This window comes from Falco peregrinus, chromosome 4 (genome assembly GCF_023634155.1).
Source record: "Falco peregrinus isolate bFalPer1 chromosome 4, bFalPer1.pri, whole genome shotgun sequence".
In the NCBI taxonomy this organism is placed as follows: Eukaryota; Metazoa; Chordata; class Aves; order Falconiformes; family Falconidae; genus Falco; species Falco peregrinus.
Genome location: NC_073724.1, coordinates 49968467 through 49995271, shown reverse-complemented (window position 1 = coordinate 49995271; position 26805 = coordinate 49968467). Strand labels below are relative to the sequence as shown.

General features: G+C 43.4%; 1 protein-coding gene across 1 annotated transcript in view; it reads right to left on the bottom strand.

Annotated features, from left to right (window-relative positions):
* The window catches only part of OCA2 (OCA2 melanosomal transmembrane protein), a 177834-nt gene extending 173757 nt beyond the window's left edge, over positions 1-4077 (bottom strand). The window contains exon 1 of the mRNA XM_027788838.2: positions 3794-4077. Coding sequence (XP_027644639.1) covers positions 3794-4062 — 269 coding nt within the window. The 5' untranslated portion in view covers positions 4063-4077. The remainder of the gene's footprint in view (positions 1-3793) is intronic.
* Positions 4078-26805: the final 22728 nt, after the last annotated feature.

Here is a 26805-nt window from a genome sequence, read left to right as displayed (position 1 = left end):
AAGTAATTGGTTACATGGGATTCAGAATTACTATTCATCTTATTTCTATAGATGGCCTCCGAGGCTTGTTAATTCCTAAATTGAAAACAGCTGACTTCATCCTTCCTGTGGATCACGAAGGAGGATTTCAGATTCAGTTGATAGAAAGCCATGTTGTTAGGCTTTTCCCATGGGAGTAGCACTGAGGATGATGAACCAAAGCAACCAAAGGGCTTTTTTTGTAGCCACATCCCATATGTACAGAGACATGATGGAAGGAAGTAGCTTGTGCTTTTGGAGATGTTAGGGCTGACATGAAAAGCATTGCCCATGCTTCCACAGAGCAGCATGAAATCTTCCTGCAAGGTAAGGGGCTCCAGAAGGTGGCTTGGTCCAATGTCTATTGACTGGAAAAGCCATTTTCATGTAACTAAAATGAAAAAGAGCTTTATCAATCCATTGTTTAAAGCCTGAGGAGAATGAAAGAAGTGCAAAATCAAAATCCAGACTTCACTGCCATTTTGCAGTACTTTAAAATCTGTATTTCCAATAGACCAAACTACACCACAGTTCAGTGTAAACGTACACCTAGGCCAGTTGCATTCCCACTGGAGGCCACTGGTACTCATTCATAGTCCACTTCAAAAAGGCATGCCTGCATTTCCAGCAGCAGGCAGGACTGAAGGAAGTATGTTGCTCAAAAGAAGGCAGAGAGGCTTGTTTCAGGGGGAAGAATGCTCTGGAAAGACAAAGTCATTGGAGTGACCACTGTGGATGGTCCACAGCTCCTCACACAGAGCCCAGGGAGCCTAAGGCAGTCCAGTAAAATCTGGAGTCAGAAGGTACTGTTCTTCAATATGCAAAGTAAATGAGAAGGCATTTTGACAGGCAGGCAGCCCAAGACAATAAGAACAGTGACCACAAATACCTGCAGGATTGTGCTGCAGTCAAATGGAAATGTTCAGTCCAGAATAAAGTGGACATCTATAGTCCTGAGAAAAGGGCCCTGCTTAACTGAAGAACACTTTCTTAAAGGTGACTTTAGCAACTGAGATAAATCCCCTGATCTGTTAAATAGATTCTTTGGAAAGTCTTGCCTCAGTGTACATTTGAACAATTTGAAGAACCTGGGAACCTTATCCCCAAAAGATAATTCAGCAATTTAAGTTAAGTAGATGCATTAAAACAAACCATACAGACACGCCAATTTAGCGAACATCTTTATGGGGGAAAAAAAAGTATTTGGTCTCTTTTCTTAATCATTAGTAGTTTTCTTTGCAAGCAAAAGAACAATTTACATTAAAAGGTAATTCTCATTCTAATGAAACTAATCAAACAACTGAGTCTGCAAAGGTTTATCCATGTTTTTATCTACATTCTGTTGAGTAGTCCCAGTGATTTAAGGGTAATTACTCATACCAGAGGGGTCACACAGATCACATCAGTATTTTAAGTGCACCTAATGTACATTGGCTAAGATACATGCTGAACCAGATAAGATTAATCTGTATGTAAAAAAAAAGAAATCAATATTGGAGAGCAAGAGAAGTAAAGATCAACAAGAAGAATTTCAGAAGAACCTTTCCTGGGTCATAATATATTGCTATAGAAGATTAGATATACATTTTTCTGCAAGGGAGCATAGGGGTGGCTCTTGAATTCTACATCTATTCCTAAATCACACACAGTGACTACAGTTTACTCAACAGGAAAACAGTGTTATCAAAAGACCTGGACTACTCCCTGCACTTGCAGGAAGGTGGGCTCCTCTGTGATTCAGTATTTTTCATCTCTGTCACCTGTGACCATGATTTCCAAACTGTGTTTCATGGGTTCACAGTAAGTTGCATACTGCTGGTATACAAATTCGTATCACCCGCTGGAAGAAGTTTAGGCAGAAGGGTGAGATGGGCCATAAGAACACAACCGTGTTTTTTGTTCCCGTACAAGGATAATTAACAGGACAGCAAATAGCACTAGTAAACACACCTGTAGCAAGACATACATGTGAATTCACAAAAGAAAAACCTTGTCTCCAGATGCATCCACTCCTTTCCTTCCCTGCCTTCCTTCCATCGTCACATATATGCTGTGCTTACCATGCTCTTTCAAAACAAGACAACAGTAACTCACCCCCACCACATGCTGAACTGAAGAACTTTTACAAGATTTGATTCTGTCAGTAAAACTGTTAGTCAACACAGAAAATCCACAAATACCCCAAAGAACATTTCTAAAGGATTTAAATGGCTTTTGTGGTCAAGCTGTCAATTTGATTTTATTTTTTTATATATATTTGGAAAGCATAGCTATAGTGATTTCAGACTCACACTCTGACAGAAATACTTTCAGATGCACATAAAACCTTGACTTTGTTTGCTCTAGACTTACAGTACACACTTACGCTGTAGGTAAGTAAGGTACACAGCAAAGCTCATCCAGGTAGCCTGGCTCATCCTTGCCTAGATCAGGGAACTTATCAAAATGCCCCAAACCTCCTTTCCTCCCAGTATAAGCAGATTTCCTTCTAACTGAGATGCAGGGACATGGGACAGGCCTCAGCCTTCCTCAGCAATGCAGGGGTGTGACCAGCATGCCTAGAACTGTGGGGAGCCCCCAGGACTGCACCTTGCACCTGATATGAACAGCTGTGGAGAACCACACAAAGAGGAGGGAGGGAAGGAGAGAGAGAAATAAAAAGAAAACTCTTTTCTTTGGATGAAAAGTCTAGCTGACTACAGGCGAGACCCAGGATTCTGATCTGCATTACAGTTCTGATCCCCTTTAATTATACAATTAAATAAATTGTACTTTTATGTTTACTTAATTTTAATCAGTTAAAAAAAAATCTGATTTAAACATTAAACTGCTTTGAAATCTATGCTGCTTTTTCCTGACTTGTAGCAGTGCAACAAGATTCTCCAGCATCAGATTCTGGAAATTGTGCTGGCACTCGACCACTGCAGTGTAAGCCATCTTGCTCAACACAGACACCCCCAGGCAGTGTTTCAAGACCTGTGCTCTGCAGGAGCTCAGATTAGGTACAGCATTGCTCTTGCTTTAGGCTCTATCAAGTCACCTCTACAAATTCTCAAAAATACCCCAAAAGGTTGACAGTCCGCTCTGGCTGCCTTCTGCACACTGTGGTTGCTACTGGTGCAAAGCTTGCTCCATCCTCTTACCAAAAGGGTTTAACAATGTGAACACGTGAACAAGAAGGGTTTAAAAAGCCACCTGCAATATTTTAGGGTCTATAAAATATTTCTAAATATTTACAAATAGAACTGCTGACTTATCTGTGGCAACAGGAAAGGCTAGCACCCCTGTTCCCAAACCTGTACTTTTCCTGATGCAGGAGAGGATACACAAGTAGCACACACTCCTTGTACACTTGATACATGGTGTGTCAACTGTCATAGTTGTGTTATTAATGCCATCCCAGTCTTAGCCATAGTGATTGAATTTACAGCCTTACGATGCATTTTTCTGAAAGAGGTGAGAGATGGGACATGAAAACCGCTTTATCTCTGTGTGTTTTGTGACACCAAGTAGGGAAGAAAAGCCATGTATCTGATCTTGAAACCATGGCAAAATTGGCCCATGGCTGCTATTAAAGCTGAGATTAGTTCTGAAATCTGGTGATCCACAACCCCCTACAGGGCAATTAAGACTGCACTAATGTCCCATTAAGCTTCCTGTTCTATGTATGGGTGGGAGAAACATTCACTTAATGAACATACGTATCTGCTCTGCAAAAAAAATAAATATTAATTTGTATTAGAAGAAAAAATACGTCGTTTGTCCTTTTTCTTACCTCCCTTGCATGGGGACAGGAGTGAAATCCTTCTCCAGAGCAATGCAGCCATCCTCCCCTGTTTCTGTTTTTTCACACAAGGTCTGTGGCTCTCCAAGACTCACTACCATGCCGTGATACTCTTTTAATAGCCGCAGCTCATTGCAACTTCTGGTCACTGGTTTGGCTGTCACCTTTGCAGATAGATTGGTTTGATGTAAAGATGTCTGATTCAGCTCTATCTTTTGTTGTCTAGAAATTGTACTGTCATCTTTGTTATCCAAGTACATCTGTCCCTGGGGGGTGTTCTCCTAAAGAAAGTGAAACAAACATATTAGGACTGAGTTGAATTGACTCAATGTTTACTTCGGTACAAGTGTGTTAAAAATGCCAAGCAGAAGATTTTTTTGTGCACCTTAGGATATTTCTTCTGTTGGTTTATTTCCACCAGAAACAATTCCAACGTTTTAAACATCTTTGCAACTTCAAAATTAGCCACTATAAGAAGTATTGTAATATATAAAGAGACACATCCTCTACTTTTTTCATGTCTACTGTGATTTTCTCCCACAAATTTCCCAGTAATTTGCACTGGCCTATCCCACGGAATAAGCCAAAATCATGTCTGCATCAGAGGAACAAGAGCCACTGGTACAGAACATCTTCCCAGCTTGTAACAGCACTGCTTCACCGCCACGACACAGCTTATTTCCAGCAGCTGTGGTAACAGAAGTCCCACTGAAGCCACCACTTTCCTCCCAGCTCTCAGGTTTCCTTGGAAAGCTCTGTCCCACTGAAGCTTTACTGCACCTGATGGCCCCTCGTTAAGCAGAACAAGTACTCGAGTTTTATGAAGACAACATGCTGTTTCAGCAGTTGCCAGAGGCATTTATGAAATGTGAATCAAACCTTGATGAAAATTAGGTTCTATCATATGATTATTAACGGTGATTATAATAAAAATTAGTGCATAACAGTCAGAAAGCTTTTATGCTCTTATCATAAAAATTCAGCATGAAAAGTTGTAAAAAAACACTTCAGAATCCCACAAAGTGCACAAATCAGACATGAAGACTGAGTTAAAGATCAGCCTGTCTTAAATGCATGCTGTGGAGTCTAATCGTGGGAATATTTCAATTTAAGGTGCTGAAGCCATCACAGAAGACAGCAAGAGCTTGGGCAACAGGCCCGTTAGCCTCCGACATCCTTGCAGTGGGGGAGGGCAGTCTTGCTGGAGCACATACCTGCTCCTCCCTGCAGAGATCTCAGAACAGGACCTGCAGGGCAGTGGGGCAAAAATAGCACACTAATAGGGAAGAGGCTCTGCCTCAGTCCCAGCAGGAGAAATCACTAGAAACAGAAATAACAAAAAGCTAATGATGATTTTGTGCAGCTTTGAACTCTCATGGCCTTGCACGCTTCAAGGGAATGAACACTCCTGGAAAAAAAGATTGAACATACAATTCACCACAAATGCAGATCATGGCTCCAAGCAAAGGCAGGCTTGCTAGCCAAATCTAAATCAGAATTTCCCCAGGTGGTATTTCCTTCCCCAGTCCTACATTTCTTTTTCTTTCAATTCCCAATTCCCTTATTATATCCCTCCTATCCTAATCTTCTTCACCTGTCCTTACAAGCAGCTTGACTAACTTGACTCTTCCCATCATTACACAGTAGCTGAGGTATTGTGTCCAGTCCTGGTCCCCGCAATTCAAAAAAGATGTGGACAGACTGGAGGGAGTTCAAAGGAGGGCCATAAAGATGATCAAAGGGCTGGAGAATCTGCCACATGCAGAAAGACTGAAGGAGTTAGGCCTTTTCTCCCTGAGGAAGAGAAGGCTCAGGGGGACCTCACTGCAGCATTCCAGTACTTAAAGGGCAGCTGCAATGAAGACAGGCTTTCTCTTCACAAGGAGCCATATGGAGAAGAAAAGGGGCAATGGGTACAAGTTGTACCAGGATAAGTTTCAGCTCCATACAGGGAAGATTTTTTTACAGTGAGTGCCAGATAATCACATCTAGGTACCCTTTCCCACAAAAGATTGGACCAGATGGTCTTCCAAGGTCCCTTCCAACTTGAGCTGCTCTACAAGTCTATGATTAACAGCTGGAAAACTTCAGCATAAATAAGCCTTTGCTTACTTGTTCTTTCTTAGCTTTCTTGCAAGGGAGAAAAACAAAAAGGAGGAAGAATTACTGAAAGAAAGAAGGTGTCAGCTGTTGGCTTCACAGGGCTTCCACTTTTAGACGTGGCTGGCACACATAAAGAAACACTGAAGATACTTCAATTTTCAGCGGATAATACCTCTCCTCTAGATATTTCCATATATTTCCAGATATTTTCCTGTGGCCCAGGGCTTCTCCATGGCCTGGAAAGCACTGAATTTTGGTGATCCAAGACAAAATCCTGGGTGAAAGTCCTGGAAAGCCAGGCTCACCATCCCCACCCCATGGTATCTGAGACTGGAGGTGTTGGGAGGGTCAACGTACACCACACAGGGGCCTCCACTGCCCACCAACACCTTCTTATCACCCCTGGTAGCCTGCTGCCCCACCAGGCAGCCAGTTTTGCCTGTTGTAAAGTCCCAAACTGCCTTACTTCCTAATAAATAACTTTGAAATGCAAATACTTCCAACTCCAAATGGAAAACGTAATTGCTCTTGTCTTCCATCTCACTTTATATTTTTACAAACTGGCTTTATTAAGACACTCTGTAAATCATAATTGAGATATCTGCCCACTTATTCCATATTTCATAATATTTAGTTTGTCTGAGTGTCTGCTGTGAAAATACAGTGATTTTTAAATGATGTCAGGCTATGGAAACATGAGCAGTAAACCTACAGCAGCTCAGGCTGTACTAGCATTTAAAAGACAAGAACCTTAACACAGCCTCTAAAACTGATTCTGTTTCATCCCAAAAGTGGGAATTTTTTATCTTGAGGTGACTAAGGACTAAATTAGCCAGGGTCTCATATGTACAAAGCCTTAGCATGAAAGACATTTATTTTCAGAATTATCATGAGTGAAAAAATAGAAGAATACCAACGACAAGAAGCTTGAGAGAAAAATTGATGCCTAGATACAAAACCATAAACCACATTATTGCACATTCACAAAAGCTTTGCAAAAAAATAAAACAGTACGGCATCATTTTGCCACAAGAGACAGGTTTGATTGTGATTACCTACGTAGCTAAAACATTGCTAAGGCAACTATCACCATGGTATCTAAGCTTCTAAGACGTTGGTGCATTTACCATTCAAGAAATCCTCAAATGATCACATTTCTCTGTAGTTACAGAACTTTACTTCACTTTTACTTCTTCTTCCTTTTTTCTTATCTTGCAATGCCTCCATCAGCAATGAGACAAAGGCAAGATGTTATCATGTGAAGGTGAGGAGAGATTTTAGCCAAGGAAACTTCATTTTGGGTTCATCTCTCTGGAGCCATGCACCAGCAAGTGTTTTTCAGCCACAGCTAGAAACTGATCCAGCAACCACCCATCTTGAGTGTGACTATAAAAAGGCTAATACAGTATTTAAGCAATGTTTCTTATCCTTTTTCATCCTTTCATCCCCATCCAAGCAGTTGAACACCCATTTTTAAAGTACTAGTGCAGAATTCGTTTTTTCCTCTGATTTTCAGGTGCTAATAAGATCAACAAGGTATGTTATTTTATTTAAGAGGCTTTGTGTAGCCTGCTTTTTGGTTGCAAAACAAAATGCTGGAGCCAAATGACGTAGCTGGTAATACATCACCATTTAAAACATTATTATCCTGGCTATCAATAAGCACATCATAGCATTTTTGCAATAAATAATGAATCAGAATTTAATCTTAGGGGCCATAAGGCTACAAAATATCACATCTGCTTCAGGTAATGCCCAGAAATAGCATGTTTCCTGTCTTGCATATCTTATTACCCATCAAAGCCTTTCTCCAACAAGACCGGAAAAAAAAATTACCTCTGTGCTAAGTCACCTTCTCATTATCAGGCAGAAACCCAAATTCTGAAAAATAACTAGCTGAAGAGGGATGGTGCAGTGCTGCTGAGCAGAGTGTGCCCGCACACCTGCCTTAGCCAGGGGAAGAACATGGCTCTTGAAGCAACACTCATGCTCAGCTCCCAGAGCTTGCACCTGCCTGGGAGCCTCTCTCCCAAGGAAATTTCAAGCCAAATCTCACCTGCCTGGGAAGTCTCTCTATAGCATCTGAGACTAAATAAATTTGTCTCCTGCTCCAACTCCTCTCTCAGTGTGCCCCTGTGCCAGGAACACTGCAGAGGCTACGGGTATGAGCTGCTGCAAGTAACCTCCTGCAGCCTCACACTGACAGAGCATGACAAGGCATACATGTCACTGAAGCACCTTTCCATATATGCATCTCCCTCCTGATATGCATCTCCCGACAGTTTCCCAAGTCATACAGGTGATGTTGTACTGGCCTCCTGTGGCAAAGGCACGTTAAAATGGTCTCAGCATCACGGAGGAGAATTGTTATTCTTAGCCTGTGGCCTCGAGATACAGAACAGGGCTTCAGCACTACATCTCAGAAATTCTCCCATCGCAGGGTTATCCTTGCATGGCCATTGCCATGTACCCCTGACCCTGCCATCCTGGGGACAGTGGAGAACCATTTCCAGGACTGGTGGATAAAAACTCAGCTGAAGATCTATCCCTAGAGCTGCAAGATAAACACAAGACACCACACATGTTCTCACACTACCACTGCCAAAACACACTTATTTACATTTATTTATTTTGAGTAAGGGAAGGGTGCTGTGGTGTCTAATGTTGTGATGTGCAAGCAAGAATTCTCAGTATTTCTTAACTGGTGTGTTTTCTTGTAAAAATAGAAAGTGTTTCTAGCTGTAGGAAGGAGGTAGGACTGGCTTGGGCATACAGGGTGTAACAAACCACTTTGACATCCTAGATTTCACAGTATGTTCCAGTGCCAATGTTTTCCACAAAACCCCCACCTATCCTTCATGCAGGGTGCCCATTATCCCATACGGTGGTGCTAGGTATTACACAGAATAAAGCTGCGCATAGCAGCCCTCCCTTGCATGACCAAGTAGGAAGACAACAGAGCTTGGTGTGCAGAGTGGGGCTGCAGGGCAGGCAGCAGATTGTCACCAACTCTTCCATGGTTTGGGGATTGTCTTTTCTTGCCATCCATCAATGGCAAGAAGAATGATGTGAATAAACCTTTATCATCATGCACCAACTGCACAAATAAGACTGCCTGAGGCTCGTGTCTAAAATGAGTGAGACTCCCTACTTGCTCTCCTCATGAATTCTCGGCTGAGAACTTCAGGGAGGGCTATTTGGCAGGTGGAAATAAAATGATGGGCTATAAGAAGCTTTTACTCCATTGGCATGCCCAAGAAGAAATTGCTTTAAAATTTTCCTGTGAGAGCTGTTCCCAGGTGGTGGCTCCCAGACACAACAAACCATTAAGGCCAGATACCTTACATTCTCTCTCATCAGGCTGCAAAGTGTTTAAAATATCACAATTAAGAACTGGCAGAACATCACAGCTTCCAGCAAGCTGCTGCATTTCCTTAGTCAAGAGGAAGGTGTCTGCTTGAGAGCAATGCCCTTTCCTAATCCATATACTACATGGCCAGATCTGCTAGATGTGGGGCAGCATGGAACCATTTACCCTGGCCACACGCTTTATGTCGTCAGTCTGGGGTGGGCACTTGTGTCCTGGAAAGTGAGGAAGGGCTCCAGTACAGCACCTTGCAGGAATTTAGCAGAATCCCCTAAACCTCAGGGCAAGACAATCTCTGTTACCCCTTCCGTGGTTTCCTACAGCTGGAAGGCAATCCATGAAGCACAGCTTGTATGGACTTCCCAGCTGAGCAAGAGCTCTGACATCTTGCTGTTCAGAGCCTGCTGCTCAGACCTTGCTGCCCTGATCCTACTGCTCAGACCCAGCAGCTCAGATCTTACAGCTCTGTTAAGGCAGCAGCCCCTGGTGCGCACACAAGACCTTGACTTTGTTAGTACCTGGGCTGCTTGTCTCCCCCACTGCTCAAAGAGCTCAACGGGGCTGATGGGGATCCAGTACCACAGCTTCACCTGAGGGCTCTGAGCTTAACAGGACCTGGCTGCGCTCTGAGTCTAAACCTGGTCTCTGCAAATGATAAAGTCTCCAATATCCTCTGGGCGCAGGTGACGCTGCTGCAATCCAGCAGCTGCTGAGCCTGGAGATATGACCTTGCCTCCTGCGGACTGGCATTCACTAGACACCCAGAAAGCTCAGGGGAGATCCAGGAGTGGAGGCCTTGCAGGATGGAGGTCCCTCACTGCAGTGAGGTGGTGGCTGGGCTAGGAAGTCTGAACTCTGTGGTGGGGAAGAGAATGGGAAAATTGGGCTGGAGAGTCAGAATACATGGGAGGTCTGCACTGGGGAGTGGTGAGGGGCTTGGGCATGGCCAGTGACAGGGTGTATGGGGGAAGTTCAGGGGCTGGGTGTGATGATAACGATGGTTATGATGGAGAGGGCTGCCCAGGGGACAAGCTTATTGTACAGATGTGATTCAAACAGCTTAGGAGGGGAGACCATTTGTGGGCCACGAGACAAAAGAAAAGTAACATTGTGGAGCAACCACTTGCAGGCTAGTGGAGAAAAGAAAAAAACACCTTTGTCTTACTCTACTTTTGAAAGTGCAGCCGCACAGCTAGTTGCACCAATGCAATTCTCTGGACAGCCAAACACAGCACAGGAGCAAAAGCAAGCAGCCCAGATGGGACCTCCTTGCAAAAGGGGGAAGTCCTGTCTAACTGCAGCTCAAGAAATCTCCAAACCGTCAGGCGGCACAAAGTAGCTGAGAGGCGAGTATGGCACGTAAGCATGACAGAGCCGACGCAAAAGAGAGAGAAAACAAGTGTCGAGGCGGTGTGGCAACGCTTTTAAAACTCTTCCTGCCAACAAAACATGGAAGGAAGAGCGCGTCAGCCCTGGGTGATACCTCAGCACCCGCGTCCGGCGGCAGAGGCCTTCCCCGGGCGGGGCGGCGGCGGCTCCCGCGGGCGCGGCGGCGCGCAGGGCTGCGGCAGCAGCACCCGGCCTTCCCTGCGGCCGCGCTAAACGTCAGCCACGGACTTTCAGTGCCGCCCACACCCCGGGTATTAGTCAAACGCCCGCAGCCTGTGCTCACCGGCCCGGCCCCGGCAGCCGCCGCCGCAGCCCGGCGCATACGCGGGCACAGGCTGACCCCTGCTGGCGGCCTGGTCGCCGGGCAGACGGGTGTTCCCCATTTAAAAAAAAAAAAACAAACCACACACACACACACGAAAAAAACCCACCAAACATTTTCACGAAGGGGCCATTTTCCAAGCCGGGTGTCAAGGGAGGGCCCGGCACCCCGGGCCGCACCTGCGGCCTGCGCTGTGCCCTGAGCTGCCGGGACCTGGGCCTGGCCGCCGGGCGGCTCCCCCGCAGCGCCCGCTGCAGCATCCGCCTGGCCGCGGGTGGGTACAACACCTGTGTTTAGCCAGCAGAAACTGCTTCTGCATGGGCGGGCGTGGTCTGGTGGGGAAGTCCTCGCTGTTCAGGTGCGATAGGAAGTGGTTTGTGTGTATCTTAAGGTAATCGGTAGCAGTGGGTCGTGCACAGGCTGCCGTCGTTGGGCCCACTGCGTTGTGATCGTTTGCCAGAAAAAAAAACAGCTTAGGGAGTCTCATCCAGTGCAACTGGAGATGGCATTGGCACACAGACTCCCATCGTCATCCAGGCAGTAAGTGATCATCCTGTCTGAAGATTCATTTATCCATGCAAGCATTACCCTTTGCAAAAAAAACCCATAAATCTGGACTTTTTAAAAAAGAAAACAGTGCCCCTGAATGTCTGTGTGCCAATGCTCTGCTCATGCTTAGTGTTTAGTCTAAAATGTTGGTTTGGGGAGCCTTTTAGAAGGAGCCTTTGCTGAAAGAACATAAGTGAAGAGCTATCAGCTTGGTCATTAGGAGCAGGGAGCACTGCAGGCATAATGACAATCAAACAGGCCAGCTCACAAAAAAAAAACAAAACAAAAAAAAAGGCCAGATAGTACAGTAATTTCCTTTTCCCTTTCTTTTTCCAGCTGTCAAAGAGGGCAATACAAAGCCCATTCAAATTAAAGACAGACTTTTTTAAAGTGTCTAATCAAATACAGTTAACTAAGTTGCACTACAATGTAAGGTTAGCCCCCTCCTCACCACCACCTTTAAATCCTAGGTCCCTGCAGAGCCCATGGAGACTGACAGGCACTGACCGCCAGACTGCTACAGTGGACCCCTGAGACAGTGTCAATGCACCATGCTTTAGAAGTACCTATACCTCTCCCTGACTACCAAGGGACCTGGGGCTGAGGGAGACGTGTGTTGTAAAAACGTCTCAGCTTCGGTGAGCTAATTCCCAGCAATCATCACTAGCTTAGCATCAGGGACTGGAGTCACTGGGGACATGAAACCTGTAGCACCGAGTAATGCCGTACAGTTACTGGGACCAGCTCCGGGACTTTGGTCATTTGAAGACTTAACACTGTCACATTGCCGAACCAGTGCATACGCTGAGGTAGATTTCTTGCTGGTAAGCTGCACAAGTAAAGAGGGAGGGAGGGTGAACATCAATATTAACACAACAAGCCACTGAACAACTTATTCAGCCAATGCTATTCAAGTGTGGTAGTTGTGTCACCTGTGCACACAGCCCGAGAGGCCTCACTGGAACCAAAATTCTACCGACATCTTCAAGAAACAGAAGAGAAAAGCAGCTAAGTACTAAGCAGTTAAATACTGTGTATGAGCCTGAAGATTCAGGGGGCTGTATTAGAAGTAGGCTGTATCAGAAGGAAAATGGTCTAACTTTGAAATAGACTTTTTGGGGTTTAGGTCTTACTTTGGGAAGAAAAGAGAGAGACCCTGGAAAACACTTGCAAAATATAGCTGGAGACCATTCAGCATTTGCAGCTTGCTCTGATTAAAGGATGCTGAAAAACCAGGCAGGTCTGAAAGAAAATACAATCTCCTTCCTGTCATGACCCAAGTGTAAATCCAGAAAGGGTTTTCTTCTCTCCTTAAGCTAGAAGAGTTGCTTTTTATGCCATAAAGTTGATGTTTCTGCATTCTCTTAAAGAAAAGATCAACAGCAAAGCCATGTCTCAAAAAAGCTAAATAGTCTGCTGAGATGCCCAAGGCGTTTCATGGCACCTCTGTGCAAGAACATGAAATGATTCATACTGATGAGCACAACTCCAGTACTAACACCTTGCTAGAGGACTTCTGAGATCTTGGTACTTCTCTTTTGCACCTTCATAACCCATCGTTATATGGTCATGAAAAGACAATGAGATCTTTCACTCTCAGATCACATTCTCAAGTTAGAGGCAGGCAAGAAACACCTGGCCCTGCAGCCCCTGCGAGGGTCTTGGCTCTGCCAAGCTGCTGCAAGTGAAGGCAGTCAAGGTGACAACAACCCAGGCAGGAAAAGCTGTTAGCAAAGACTATTCTGAAATCTTAGATGTCTTCCAAAAGGTCTTTATTGATTATTATTATTATTACAGATTGCTGATGTTGTTATTTTTACTTTGGGTTCTTTATCCTTCAGATATGTCCAACTAAGTATATGGCAGTGCTCTGTCCTGTTGTTTGGTGCATATAAAGGTCTTTATATCTTCCTTTTGTAGTAATGAGCAAGACAGTAGGAAGGGCTGATTAGTTGACACTGTATTTTGAAATATAGTTAGTTTCAGCTCTGTTTCAGCAAAAAAGAAAATTCAGGTTGCCAAGTGGAAAAGTAATACCTCTATCAGGGACTGGGGGTTTTGTTAGTTTTATGCCCATACTCTACTAATAAATGTTACAAGTTCTTAACAAATTATTCTACAGACCTTCAAGCTGAACATCAAGCTCCTGAAAACAAAGTGCAGGAAAAAACTTGTTATTGCCCTCTGAATGACATGACTAGATGATTGTTATTCCCACAGTGTCAATCGTTCTTATGTCTAACTTGATAAAGTGCAGGTGCTTGAAATTGCTGCAGCAGCTAGAATACTGATACGCAATAAGTGTTCATGTCACATTTCTCCTGTCCGCTGTTAGCCTAAATTTATTTCATAGAAAAGACGATGATAAGGAGTCTCTTTGCACAAAGGAATTAGAGCCTCCATATGCCTTGGCAGCTGTACCATGGAGAAAGATAATACAAACAGGTGCAGAAGAGCGGAGTTGGTGGTATTGCTGGTTCTCCTTTATTCTGAACATGCAGCAAAGCAGAATAAAATAGACCATTTTCCTACAGAACCGAGGTGCAAATGGAGGTAGCAGCGAGGCAGACTTGCAGTTTTTAGTTGGTGTCTTTGTCCTAGTGTTATCAGACTGGAGTTTGCCTTGTGAAATACCCTTTGGTGCAGTAACTATTTCAACTAGCAAACAAAGCAGCATACTACATATGATTATACTTTTCAAAATGAAGGTAAGTTTTTCATAGCCTGCTAATATGGCTGGAGTTTTTACTTCACTGCAGGTAAAAATTACTGCTACATGATTTATTGATGCTGGCCATAATACATTCAAGATAATTAAACCAAAGAGGGTACATTAAGGGAGCTAATTAAGTATTTTTTGTAGATCCATTTCCATATTCAATGCTTAGAAAAGTTTGGCTTTTTGTTTACTTTTTAAATACTGTATTTATTTATTTTAAAAATTGTTTTCTTCCTGTACTAAATAGTTTCATGGCTATATTCAGAAATTAATCATTGCCACAGAACAAAACTATTTCCTGTTTTACAAAGCAATGAATGTAAAAATAGTACTCTTCTGAGACAGTCATGGCAAACAGCAAAGCATTCCAGGAGCCAGACAGTGGCTCTGTAAATGGACATAGCTGTACTGTTTTCAGGCGCTGTTAGTACTTATTCTTCTTTCCAGACAGTTGAAGGGATTTGGTTCTGTTCCTATCAAAGTTTTGCTTTGATTTTAGCTGGGACAGGTTCAGACCTGACTGGGCTAATAAGTCTCAGTTTGGATTAGAAATTTCAGTGCTAAACTAATAACCTGCTCTGGTATGAATTAGAAACAGACCAAACCTACACTGAGTAGGCAAGGGTGAAAATGAAAACAGACATATTTAGAACTTTTGTTTCTGGATTTGGGCACTCCATTAGCACCCTACTGCTGTACACAGATTTTTACCTGCCTCATGCTGCAAGTAAGCCTGCTTTTATGTAGTCCTGTTTCTTGTATGCAAACAGTCATGCACTAGAAGGAAGCAGAGCACCTTCAATGAAAACGGGTGTTCCAGTGCTGTTGAGGGCACTAGTTCATGTTATAGTCCTGACGAATTCATTAACTTCTCTCTCAGCTTTAAAGCTTTCTTACAAAACCAAGAGGCTGAAAGCGCACACTATGGGATGTAGATTTGTGAAGCTGGCAGCTTTCTGGAGTGTTAAAGCTTATGAAAATCCAAATCCAAGCTAAAATGTATGGAATGTGAGCCTTGTCTTGGAGCTTTATCCAAAATGCACTGAGGCTAGCCAGAGTCCTTCCACTGACTTCACTCAGCTTTGCATCAAGCCCTTTAAGATGTAAAACAGAGGTGTGAAATGCCTAGCTTCTGAGAGACACTTGGTTACAAAAAGAAGTTGCCCAAATCTGTAACTCCAAGGAGAAAGGAGGATGATACAATCTCAGGTCCAGAAGGTCAGAAGTACATGGAGAAACTGCACCCTTCATGTTGGCAAGTTGGCCGCACAAGCAGAGGAAAGGCAGGAAGGGAAGGACACCAAACCATCCCCGATCCACAGCAGAAGCAGAGGTCTATGAATAGCAATGCTGAGGCTGGTGCATTTCCATTTTCTGGCACTGCTCCCTGCAGACTGCAGTGTTTCCTCCTCCCTCACCCATGGCAGACACTTTTCATGTTGGTGGGAATGTGATTATGATTGATTTTATTTAGGTATCCCTGAGAATAAGCTATTTCAAATATAGCACAGAAACAGAGCTTTCCTACCGCAATAAACAGGAGGAGCAAGAATATCGCCAAAGTGATCAAGCAATTTAAATCTTCCAGGAACAGGGGATTGCTTTAAGCATTTAAGAGGAGAGGGTGAAGCCACAGCATAGCAGCTGCCACAGAACTGGAGACAAGACACAAGATTTTCTGTTCCCTGCTTTACTATGCATTTAAGGCTTGTCTCAGGGCTAAGATGTGCCTTGTCTGCTACATAACATTTGTACAGTAGGTTTAGGTTTCATTCAGCAAAGCTGTAAATTATCTTGATATTTTGAGGAAGTACATTATAGTAGTAACAGTAACAGCTTCTGCTCATCAAAGTATTTGGGTTATGTGTGAAAGCACACCTAAGCGTGTTTCCCTGAAAGGGGGAAGGAGGGTAGCCTCTCTGTTCAGATTATCTTACACAAACCACCCCCAACGAGTAATTTTGTTTGTTGGCACTCATGGAAGACATTTTGTTCCTGGGCAGAAAGTTCACTGCACAGAAGAGTCATTAGTGAGCCCTTCTGTGAATCCCTCCAAGTCTCCAGAGGGTCTGCAGCAAGAATGCGTTTTTGAAGCAGCTGCTTAAAGATCTGAGGGAAACTTGGCTGGAAGAATAGCCACATGATCTTCCAGTCCCTCAAGTATTTTTGGCTTTCAGACACTAAGTCCAACGTGACATGACAGCCTTACACAATCAAAACCTCACTATTGACCAACAGAGCAATGGAGCAATGCAACACTGTGATAGTTAAGGGGGGGGGGGGGGGGGCATGCACCCACTTTTCCCTTTCTTCCTTTGTTCTCATTCAAAGATTTTTAGCTTCTAACAGCTCAGGTGGAATTGAAAACATCCCACAGTGACTTTGGCCATTGTGCAGGGCAGCAAGCTGGCTGCAAGCATGTTGCCCTGAGCATGTGTGAGCACCATGATCACATTGTGTCAGGGCAGACCCATGGGCACAGCTAGCTCCAAGCTTCCAAAAAGTTCAGATGAGTTTGTTTCATCTCTAGCTCTATCCTTCCATCATCATACTACCCCTTTAAAAATCCCTATTGAAAAATAGCCCCTGAAAAATATAATTGGCAGGTCATAGAGCTCAACAGAGGACTAGAAGCAACTATCGCATAGTTGTGTGACAATAGGCTCCATTCTGCTCTTGGTCCCTATCCTTACATTGTGGAGATGACACTCTATTCCCACTGTGGGACACAGGTACAAATAATAAGGGGAAAGGAGGTAAAACTGTTGGGCCTAACACTCACTCTAATGATTCTTCTTTCTACCATAAAACTAGAGCAAGATACATTTGCACTTACTCTAAATCCTATTTGCACTGCCAAAGCAGTGTAAATGAATTCTAGGATTGGTGGGAATAAGGAATTATTGTCAAAGAAATAATTTGACCTATCTCAACTTCACAGCAATTTCACTGGAATACAGAGTTTTCTTTACCCTGATACAATTTGGAAATCTCACCCTAGCAGACATAAGAAAGTGGAAGACAATGACTAGATAATTTCATGCATCCCAAAGTCTTTAATTCAATCATGGATCATACTTCAGGAGACTTATTATTCAAAGATATGTATGAATTTCACATCAAACCACAGACTTTTGTTTCTTTTGCTTCAAACAAGATCATTGCTAGATCATGGATAACTGTTAGACAAAATAGTCTTCTTTTCATTTATCAAAGTCCACAAAAGTTACCTCACAGCAGAAATAGCTCTGAGTTACAGCAACAAAAATTCTAAATTAACTTTCTCTGACATCCAAGTAAGTCTGCATTTTAAAGCTAAATATGTTATTTGAAAGTAAATCGTATCTCCAATGCTCAGAGTTGTAGCTCAACTAATTTATTGCTTGGTAAAGTCCAAAAAGAGTTTTGTTTACCAAAAAAAAAATAATTAGTTTCTCCTTTGTTTCATTAAAGCCAAAAAGTTGGACGTCTGAGTTGATTTCCAGAGCAGATAAGTGGCTAAACAAAACAAATCCACCTTAAGAGGGGAAAAGGTGTCTGTAATCTGTGAATGACTGATAAACATGTGTAAAGCATTTGTAATAAAATGCATAACTTTTTTCCTTTCAAAATGTAAGAAAAAACAGTAACAGCTGCTTAGCCCAAGTATTGTTGGAACTGGTGTGAGAAGTTTCCCTTTGAGAATACAGACACCTTTAGTTCATATGCCTCAAAATTATTGAGATACATTTTGCTTAATGGACAGCATTGCCATTTGAATTTTTTTAGTATTATAAACTGGTTTTAAAGCAGTTATCTGGGCCCATTCAGAGTAAACACCTCTGCCAACAGACCTGTGCAAATAATAGGTCTAAGAACAAGGAATGCAGTCTACAGAAAATGAAGCTATAATAGCATGGAGATGTGGCCCTGCGTAATGCTCCAGCATTTAACAGACAAAGCAAGCCTACAATCTGCTGCACCATGTAATGAAAAGGACAAACGTATCCTTGAAGGTGTAAGTCCAAATAGTGAGCAGGAATTGAGATTTTTGTTTTCCTTTCATGTAAGAATTTGTTACCAGCCAAGTGCTGTGTATAGCGCTGAGGCTCCCATTTTGGAAGGGGATTTGGAAGAAGGGAGGCAGTGCAGAGAAAAACTTAGTGAAAAATAATTCAGATGCTGGAGAAATGCCTTGCCACGAGAAACACCAAAGGTATTCAATCTGTCCCATTTTTCAAAAAAAAAAAAAAGATGGAGCTGACACAGTTACTAGACCACCTTCACAGAGGGAAAATATCTGGTACTAAAAAGCTTTTGAACTCAGTGGGCAAGGCGTGATGCAAACTAATGGCTGGAAGCTGAAGCCAGATAAATTCAAACAGGAAATAAAGCACATTTTTAATGACTTTTTTTTTAAGTCATCACACTGATTAGCTACTGAAACAAACTCTGGAGGACAGCAGCCTGGCAATGTCTTCTCTACTAGAGTTATCACTGGAATATCTGCTTAGACAAGGCATACTGCTCAGTCCAACACTCAGAAAACTGGCTGAAATGTGTGATAAAAACATGAGAAGTAGAGTTGTGAGTCCCCCTCAAGCCCCAGATGCTATGAAAGTCTGGCTGTACAAATTTTCTTTCAGTCCATGACCAAAGATTCATTTGGGGTTAGTTTTCCAGCTCAGGAAATAAATCAATGTCAGCAACAACTGGAATTAGGTTTTAGACCTTGGTTTTGCAGATCTTTGATAACAACCAGGGAAAACAGTAATGCTTATCACAGTAGAAAAAGTTGTTCCAAAAATCCTTACAGTAATCTGTTCCTTTTGGACATATAAAACCTTTAGGAGGGTTGGGGGGGGGGGGGGGAACATCTAGTTATTGAGACTTTTTTGTACATTTTCATGCTTAAAAAGCAATGCTTCTGCCAGCAATTTTCATTGAACACTGTTATTTATAGACCCACTTCGGCAATGAAATAGGAAGCTGTAATTATACTCTACATGCTTTGGCAGCCCTTGACATGGGCAGGATGTCTAAGAGGTCCTGTATTCAGACTATCTTTTTTTGCTTCCTTAATAATATTAAAAAAGATAATAAAAATCTGTCTTCAGAGCTTCCCTATAGAAAGGGAGAACTCATTAGCTGAGAGACACAGAAATTGCAAAGAGCTCATTATGCTTTTGCGATGGAGATACCAAGTTTAGGCAGACACCGTATTTTAATTGGATTTTCCAGCAGTAAAAGCAGAATGCTCTCAAAATGAACCCTCTGAGGGAGGAGAGGAGTGACTCTGCTCTTTCCCTTTGAGTCCTGTAGCCAACGGGACATCTCCAGGTCTTTGTTCCTCATGACTCCAGCCCCAGTGGAGCAGCTCATTCACTACCCTGTAGGGGAGGAGACTGATGATGATGATGAATACTGGTGCCTGCAGCCCCACCACCCCAGCCCCAAGCTGCTGAACCTGCAGAAATGCCTTTCGTTAGGCCATGCCAGAGAAGGGCTTAGTTATGTGCTCCTCTCATCAGACCAACTCTTGTTTCAAACCTGAAAAGCCCCAGCCCCTGCTTCTCCTTGGGAAGCTGCTAAAAGGGACCCTTGCACCCAAGGGGAGCTCGGTGGGGTCAGTGGGACCCACAGGCATAGTGCCTGGGCAGCTGCACTGCCAGGCAGGCTCCTGCCCCTCAGCACCCATGCATGCGTACATGTTCTACTGCAGCACCAGCAGGGACTGTCCGGCAGCCTTGTGGAGGATGTCACTGACTCATGCTGTTGTTCTAATTCACTGCATGGCATAACAAGGGATTCTGGAAAATAAACGTAGAGTAGTTTTTCTTCCTTTGAACACTCAGCTCACGGCAAGCTGCTTTCTCACATAACTAGGAGACAGACACCATAAAATAATTCAGACTGAAAAGGACCTGTGGATGGTCTTCTAGTCTAAACCCTGCCCAAACCAAAGCTAATGCCAGACTGAATCCGTGTCACTCAGGGCCTTGTCCAGCCAGGTTTTAAATATTTCCCAGGATGGAGACTCCTCAGTCTCCCTCTGCCTGTTGCAGTACTAACTCATTCTCAGTGTGAGAAAAAGTTCCATACATGCAAGCAAATTTTTCTTACTGTAGCTTGTGTCTGTCACCTCTTGCCTTTTATCATGGACCTCTGAGAAGGGCCCTGCTCCACCTCCTCTACAACCAACTTTGATTATTGACGACAACATTAAGATCCATTCAAAGCCTTTTCTTCTCCACGTTCTCAAGAGAGACAGAGATCATAAACTCAAAAGCCTGCACATCACACACTTCATATCCCTGATACCTGTGTGGGAAGTGAGCAGTGACTGGCACATGCAGCCTGAGGAAGGAAGGGCAAGGAGTTAAAATGGAGCCCTGTCAGCCAGAACCTGCAACCTCTGGTCAGTGCACTAACATCTTGGGTAGCCCCAAGAAAACCTTTTAAAACCTCTGCCTCAGATCTCCTACATCTAAACTTAAAATAATAAACTATCTCATCAGACATTTGAAATTTGTAGTCATTTGGCATTAAGACTGTCTTAAGCCACAGCAGTATTGCAATTCCATCATCAGCAACATTGTTATTGCAATTCCATCATCAGCAACATTGTCTGTGGTCAACCAGGCAAAGAATAAAATATTCTGTTGTAAATTGAAAATCCATACTAAGTACACTTACTCCTGTCTGCACCAAGCATATAAGGCAGAGAGACGGGACTGCCAGTCCAGCAGCAGCCCTGCTCCTGCCCGCTCTAAGACCAAGGGATTTTGTACAAGGTAAATGGCTTCATGCTGTCAGAGGGTTTTGTAGGACTCAGACCTTTTTTTTCAGCAGATCAGAGAAAGAAGCTACAGAAAAATGGCTTACTAGGGACAATATCAGGCTCCCTGTGCTATTATCCATAAGAAATGCATCTCCAGAAACATTTGCCTAATAATTGGAGCACAAAATCACTTCCATCACAACTACCAGGTAAAGGCTGCCTCCTGACCAACTAGCACCTGAAGCTGGCTGGTGGGAGAAATCACAATCTGTGTGACGACGGTGTTTAGATGGGACCATGCAAGCACGTTATCACTGTGAACGTGGAAGCATGGTCACAGTGCGCTGGCTTTGGCCCCAGCACTTCCCCTCTGATGATCCTCACTGGGACCTGTATGTTAGACCTGGAGATAGGTAACCACAGGGGCACCTACTGCAAAACACCAGACACATTCAGTCTCATACAGTAGCTCTTCCTCCAATATCTTCTTTGAGTATTCACATGCCAAGGCTGCTTTAGAAAAATGCTTTGGATGAAACCTTTGTTTCTTTGAAACAAGAATAAATTTGTCCTTATTGAAGTCAGTGGCAAATATTTCCTTCTTTGTAGCTCTGGCAAAAGAGAAAATTGTACACTTTTGAAGTCAAAATGAAGCTGTCTGTGGCTTCATAGTTTCAGCCAGGCTGCAATGATTTCACCTCATTGTGGTTCCTACATGCATGCAAATAAACTGCTTTACTATTGTTTAATTTGGAGCATTTAAGTTAGTGAAGCTGAAGCAGGTATGTTGTGACAGAGTTGGGACTTAAGCCATAAGCAATAAGGTAAGAAAGAGATGCAAAAAAGTGCTATGAGGAACAGTGAGAAGGAATGGACAAAACAGAATCACTGCTGACACCTTTAGTCATAAAATCTTCAGTACATGCAAGAGTTTCATCAGGATCTTGGACATGTTACCTAGGATGATTTCCTTACAAAGACTTACCCAGATCCACTGGGTTCTAGCATTCAAACAGCCTCTATGTCCACAACAAGAAAACGGTCAAGTAATGAAATCTGATGCCCAGGAAACATTAGCAGAAAGTGGTATTCTCAGGGTATTATGACCATGCAGCCTTTATAAAGATATACACTGTGAAGTATAAACTTCATATATTTGGTATATGCAGGTGCTAGAGTGTGTGTACACAGCACCAAAGAAATCCCATGTGGGCCAAAGACGAGTGACCAAGTGATACACTGCATAAATTAGTACTTACCTGCTGAGAAATACCTTGAAAACAGAATGAAGAGTGTATGAGGGGTATCTCCTGATACATCGAGTCCTTGCTCAACCCCAAACCAAGTTAGGTGTGATTGTATATAAAGTGTTTTGATGGCTAGTTACCATTTAAATTATTGAGACAGAGATTTTCTGGCCTCTAGCTAAAGCATCCATTGCCCCTGCAAAGCATATCTTGCCTGGTGAGGAGTTTCAGAGACTTTGCTTTTCTATTAGGAGTTGAAACATCAGCTCCCTTGGAGTGCTTCACACATAGCCAGTCTAAAAGGGAAGAAAAAGCACCTGTCAGCATGACCAAAGAGACATATTAGAGAACTGACCCAGTAAAGAGAGAAGCACAACATTTGTTCTGGGATGGAAAAACATCAGGAGAAGGCAGGAACAGAAACACATTACAATATCTTGTATATCACCCTGAACTGGCTCTATTGCCCCAGGTAGTAATAAAAGAACACAAAACTACTCCCCAAGATGTCTATGGCTACATCTGTGTTAGTAAATAGAGTGGCATAATAGGAATGAATCTGTAGGGTGAAGGATTGGTGCTGAGGACCTAAAGTCCATACTATACACGTCTCAGAAAGCTTTGGTGTGGACTAGCTCTCATCTGGTCCTGTGGTCTGAATGCACATCAGAGGTGAGAGCACATCTCTTGGTTTAATTTCAGCCAAAAGCAAAGTTTTGTGTGCTCTGAGACTGCTTCACCACACAAACCAAAGCACAGCAGGTGGTGGGAAGATTTGGTTCAGACATGCACTTCTGATCCACATCAAAATGTGCCCCGTAAGACTGGAACCAGCATCTACGAGTAGTCCCAGAAAATAGAGGAAAGGAAAATGTGTGCAAAAATTAGAACCCACATCCCAAAGAGAAAAACTACAAAGACAAACAACTATAGCCACCACTGGATAAGAATGCCTGAACAACTGTCTTCAAGGATGGACCGAGGCAAGGCATCCTCTCCATCGGAGCAGATCCAGACAAAACCATCATGGATGGCATGAAAAAGTTCACTGCTTAGTGGGTCTTGGGGGCTGACAAGGATGATGCACTCAAAATGGCAAGGAGAAAAAGAAGAAAATTCATTATGACACAGTACTTAAAAAAAACACATTAGATTATTTGTTGATATCAAAGACCATATTGTTCACCGAAATTACGCAGCCTCTTTCTTCAGGAGAAAAATGCTACAGTACTGTATAATGCTCAGTAAGAAGGAGTGCTCACTAACAGCCTGACAGTCCCTCTCTATGAAATGCTAACGCACCACAGGTCACTGAGGATACAGAGATGGAGCAACAGCCCTTAAATTCTTAAAGCAAGTAAGAGTTCTAACAGTAAGTGGTTAGGTGTGTGTGACTGTTACATCTTTTCAAAGATGCTTCTTTCGATCTAAATTCACATTTACTTGTTTTAAAATCCTTTCATTTCCTGGTGGGTTGGTTTTTTTTTGCTTTTACTCAGCTAGGAAAATTGCTCAGAGGCATGCACAAGCACCATGTGCTAGCTTCTGCTCAAACTTACATATGCAATGAAAAGCCTGAAGCCTAACAAAACAGTAAATACACAACGACACAAGAAACTCCTTTTATTCCCTCCCTCGGTTGAAGTCAGGGATATAGAGGTGTTTGTAAAAACTTGTCTCCTGCAAAACATCTACATTAGGTTGTAAGACTGCCATAGGGTAAGTGATCATGCTAGGATGTGGTCTGTGAAGGAAGAACCACAGTCCTACTGCTGAAATGCAGCAAGATCAAGGTTAAGGCACAGCTCAGCGAACCTGTTCATAGCCATGGCAGTCCTTACAGACTGGCCATCCCAGGACAGCTCAGAGCTACCCTCCCTTGACTGAAGTCCCATGTCCTGCCTTCCCCAGTCTCCAAGGATTTGCAGCTTCTGAGCAGGTGGTGGTAGCTTTGTTCTCCACAGCCCTTGTTGGACTTTCCATGGCATGAACTTCTCCAGCCACCTTTTGAACCCATGAAAACTTCAAGTATTCACAACTTCCTGTTGCAAAGAGCTCCTGGCCTGTGATGCTTTATTGCAAGTGATATTTTAGTAGAAGGTTTTTCCTGGACAGCTGTAGACATTCTGGTTAAAACCAGACTGAAAGAGGGACCCTAAATCATCAAGACCAAGGGCTCATTGGGAATACAGGGGAGCTGGATTAAAATCTCTGGTCCAAACTAGATTTGCATGTGAATGCCCCGCCAGCCCAGCATTTGACCTGACTTTGGGTGTTCTGCTGCTAATATCTACCAGTACAAGCTGTTGAAGCTAAACCAGTTGATACACACTGGTCAACTATACCAGTTTCTGTGTATCTCTTAAGTCAGGGAAAGGGAAGCTTGTAAGCCTGTGGGCAGTGCATTCATTTCCTGCATGTAAGATGCAGTCTGAAGTTTCTTGGAAGTTTCCTGGAAGATGTGGGGCCGCCCAAAACTCCACTGCAAAGGAGGATCAAGTACAGTCCAGGTTGGGAGGGACCTCTGCAGATCGCCTGGTCCAGTCCCTGCTTAAGCCAGGCCTGGCTTCAAAGCTAGCTACGGCAGATAATAGACCAAGGTATTATCAGCTGGGGTACCCAAAGCAGCCCAACATTTGGGCCAGGTTCTCCCTGAGTACATGAACCCAAAGTAAGAAGGGAACAGGCTCCAGGTAGCCAGTAGGAGCCAGGATACCAGGTACCAGGAGCCATAGCTCCTGGGAGACACAGATGTGGAGTTTGTGTATCCCAGGGCTGAGCTTAGCACGACCACAAGTCACCAGTCTGGTGACTGTCCTTCAGGGAGTCTTCATCTGCCTCTTATTCCTGAATTCTTTATTACATCTCAGCACCAATGGCAAACATGTCTGAAGTGTCACAGCTTCTGACAACTAGGTGCCTAATTCCCTTTCCAGAAGGGTTTAGGCAGAACTGGGTATTTCCCTATCAATTCATCAGATCAGTTTTCAAAGCTAATAGAGGTTCTTGTTTTTGTCAAGGCACTTCTGAAAAGTTTATCCTCCACCCCATCCCTGCAAGCCACCAAATGCAGTTCCACCACAGGCTGGGCCCCAGCCTGCCCGGCAGTGTGTTTACTTCAAACGGGAGGGTGATGCCTGTAGCAGACTGCACAGGCGAGGCACAGGCCCCAGCGCGCATGACAGCAACGAAAGCGTTTGGCTGACACTCATCCCTCAGCTGACTGGCCTGACTCTTATGTAAAATTCCTCAGACGGCAATGAGGCATGTCTGGTTAGACACAGACGGTCTGAGGAGCAGTAGGACACAAAGCCCGCTGCAGGAAGAGGCGTGGATTTATGAATAAACCCCCCATTTTCTCACAGGCTTCCAGCAACCTGCCCTGATTCCCTGCCCTACCCGAGCCTCCCTTGAGCTGTCACATGAAGAGTCATCCCTGGGCAGCAAGCTCACCAGGCTCCTGCTCAGACAAAAGATAACTGTCCACCACTGCCACTTTCTCTCCTGTGCTTCTAAGCTTCTTAGTTTAACACACCAGGAAAAATAATTTCAATGGGAAATTGCATCTGCAGGGGGGAACACCAACTTATCAATTAAATCAGCCCCATTCGATGCACTACAAAATGTTAAAGTAAATCAAGCAAGGGCATACAAGCACAAGACTGCCAGTTTTGGAAAAAAACTTATTAGCAGTTATAAAAGCAAGTGTAGAACAGCAGCACAAAAAACTTTTGCTTTCAATGAATTGTGACATATTGAGTTTATTGTTGAGAAAGTCAGGTCCTTGACAGAAGCTTGAGCCACGTTTGAGGGTATTTAAGGCTCTCCCAATAAGTTTCCTTGTGCCTATTAGTGTGTGTGTTTGGCTGCCTCATTTCCTACAGAAGCGCTGCTGAATCGTCTCTGTCTCTCCCTCCCTTGCCAATTTTCAGGAGCTTTAATTTTGAAGCACACAGCTGTCTCATCCACGTATACCCCAAGGCTTACTTTGAGTTTTTTTCCAATTTTTCCAGTGATATTTTTATTCAAGGCCCCTGTAATTAGCCCACTGCCCTTCACGTCTGCCAGGTAAAATTCTCCCTGCTACTGATGAGACAAAACAAGAAAGTTTAATTACCTAATCAGGAAATCAGAAGATAATTAACATAGATTTATGAAGGTGCATTGTGTCTTTGAAAAGGTAAAAGAAAACATATTGCTAGAGCTACCAAACAGGTAGAAACTATTCTTGCTTTAAACAGCCCCCTTAAACAGAAATCTTCCTGCATGCATTCCTAAATACAAATGGCAAAGATTCAGAAGTGCTCTATGATATGAACATTACTGATGATAAATGATACCACTTGAACAAATATTTCTGCCTACGGAGCTCTGGTTAGCTTGATTAAAACAAATTTCTAGATAAACTACCTATCCTGCGATTTTCACAGCGTTGTAAAAAGTTGCAGTAGCTTCTCTAACACCATTTCTACTAGGAACTAAACTTCAGTGTCCTTGCAAAGAGCCACAATGACCAAAATTAAGAGACACTGTAAAGATCAATCACT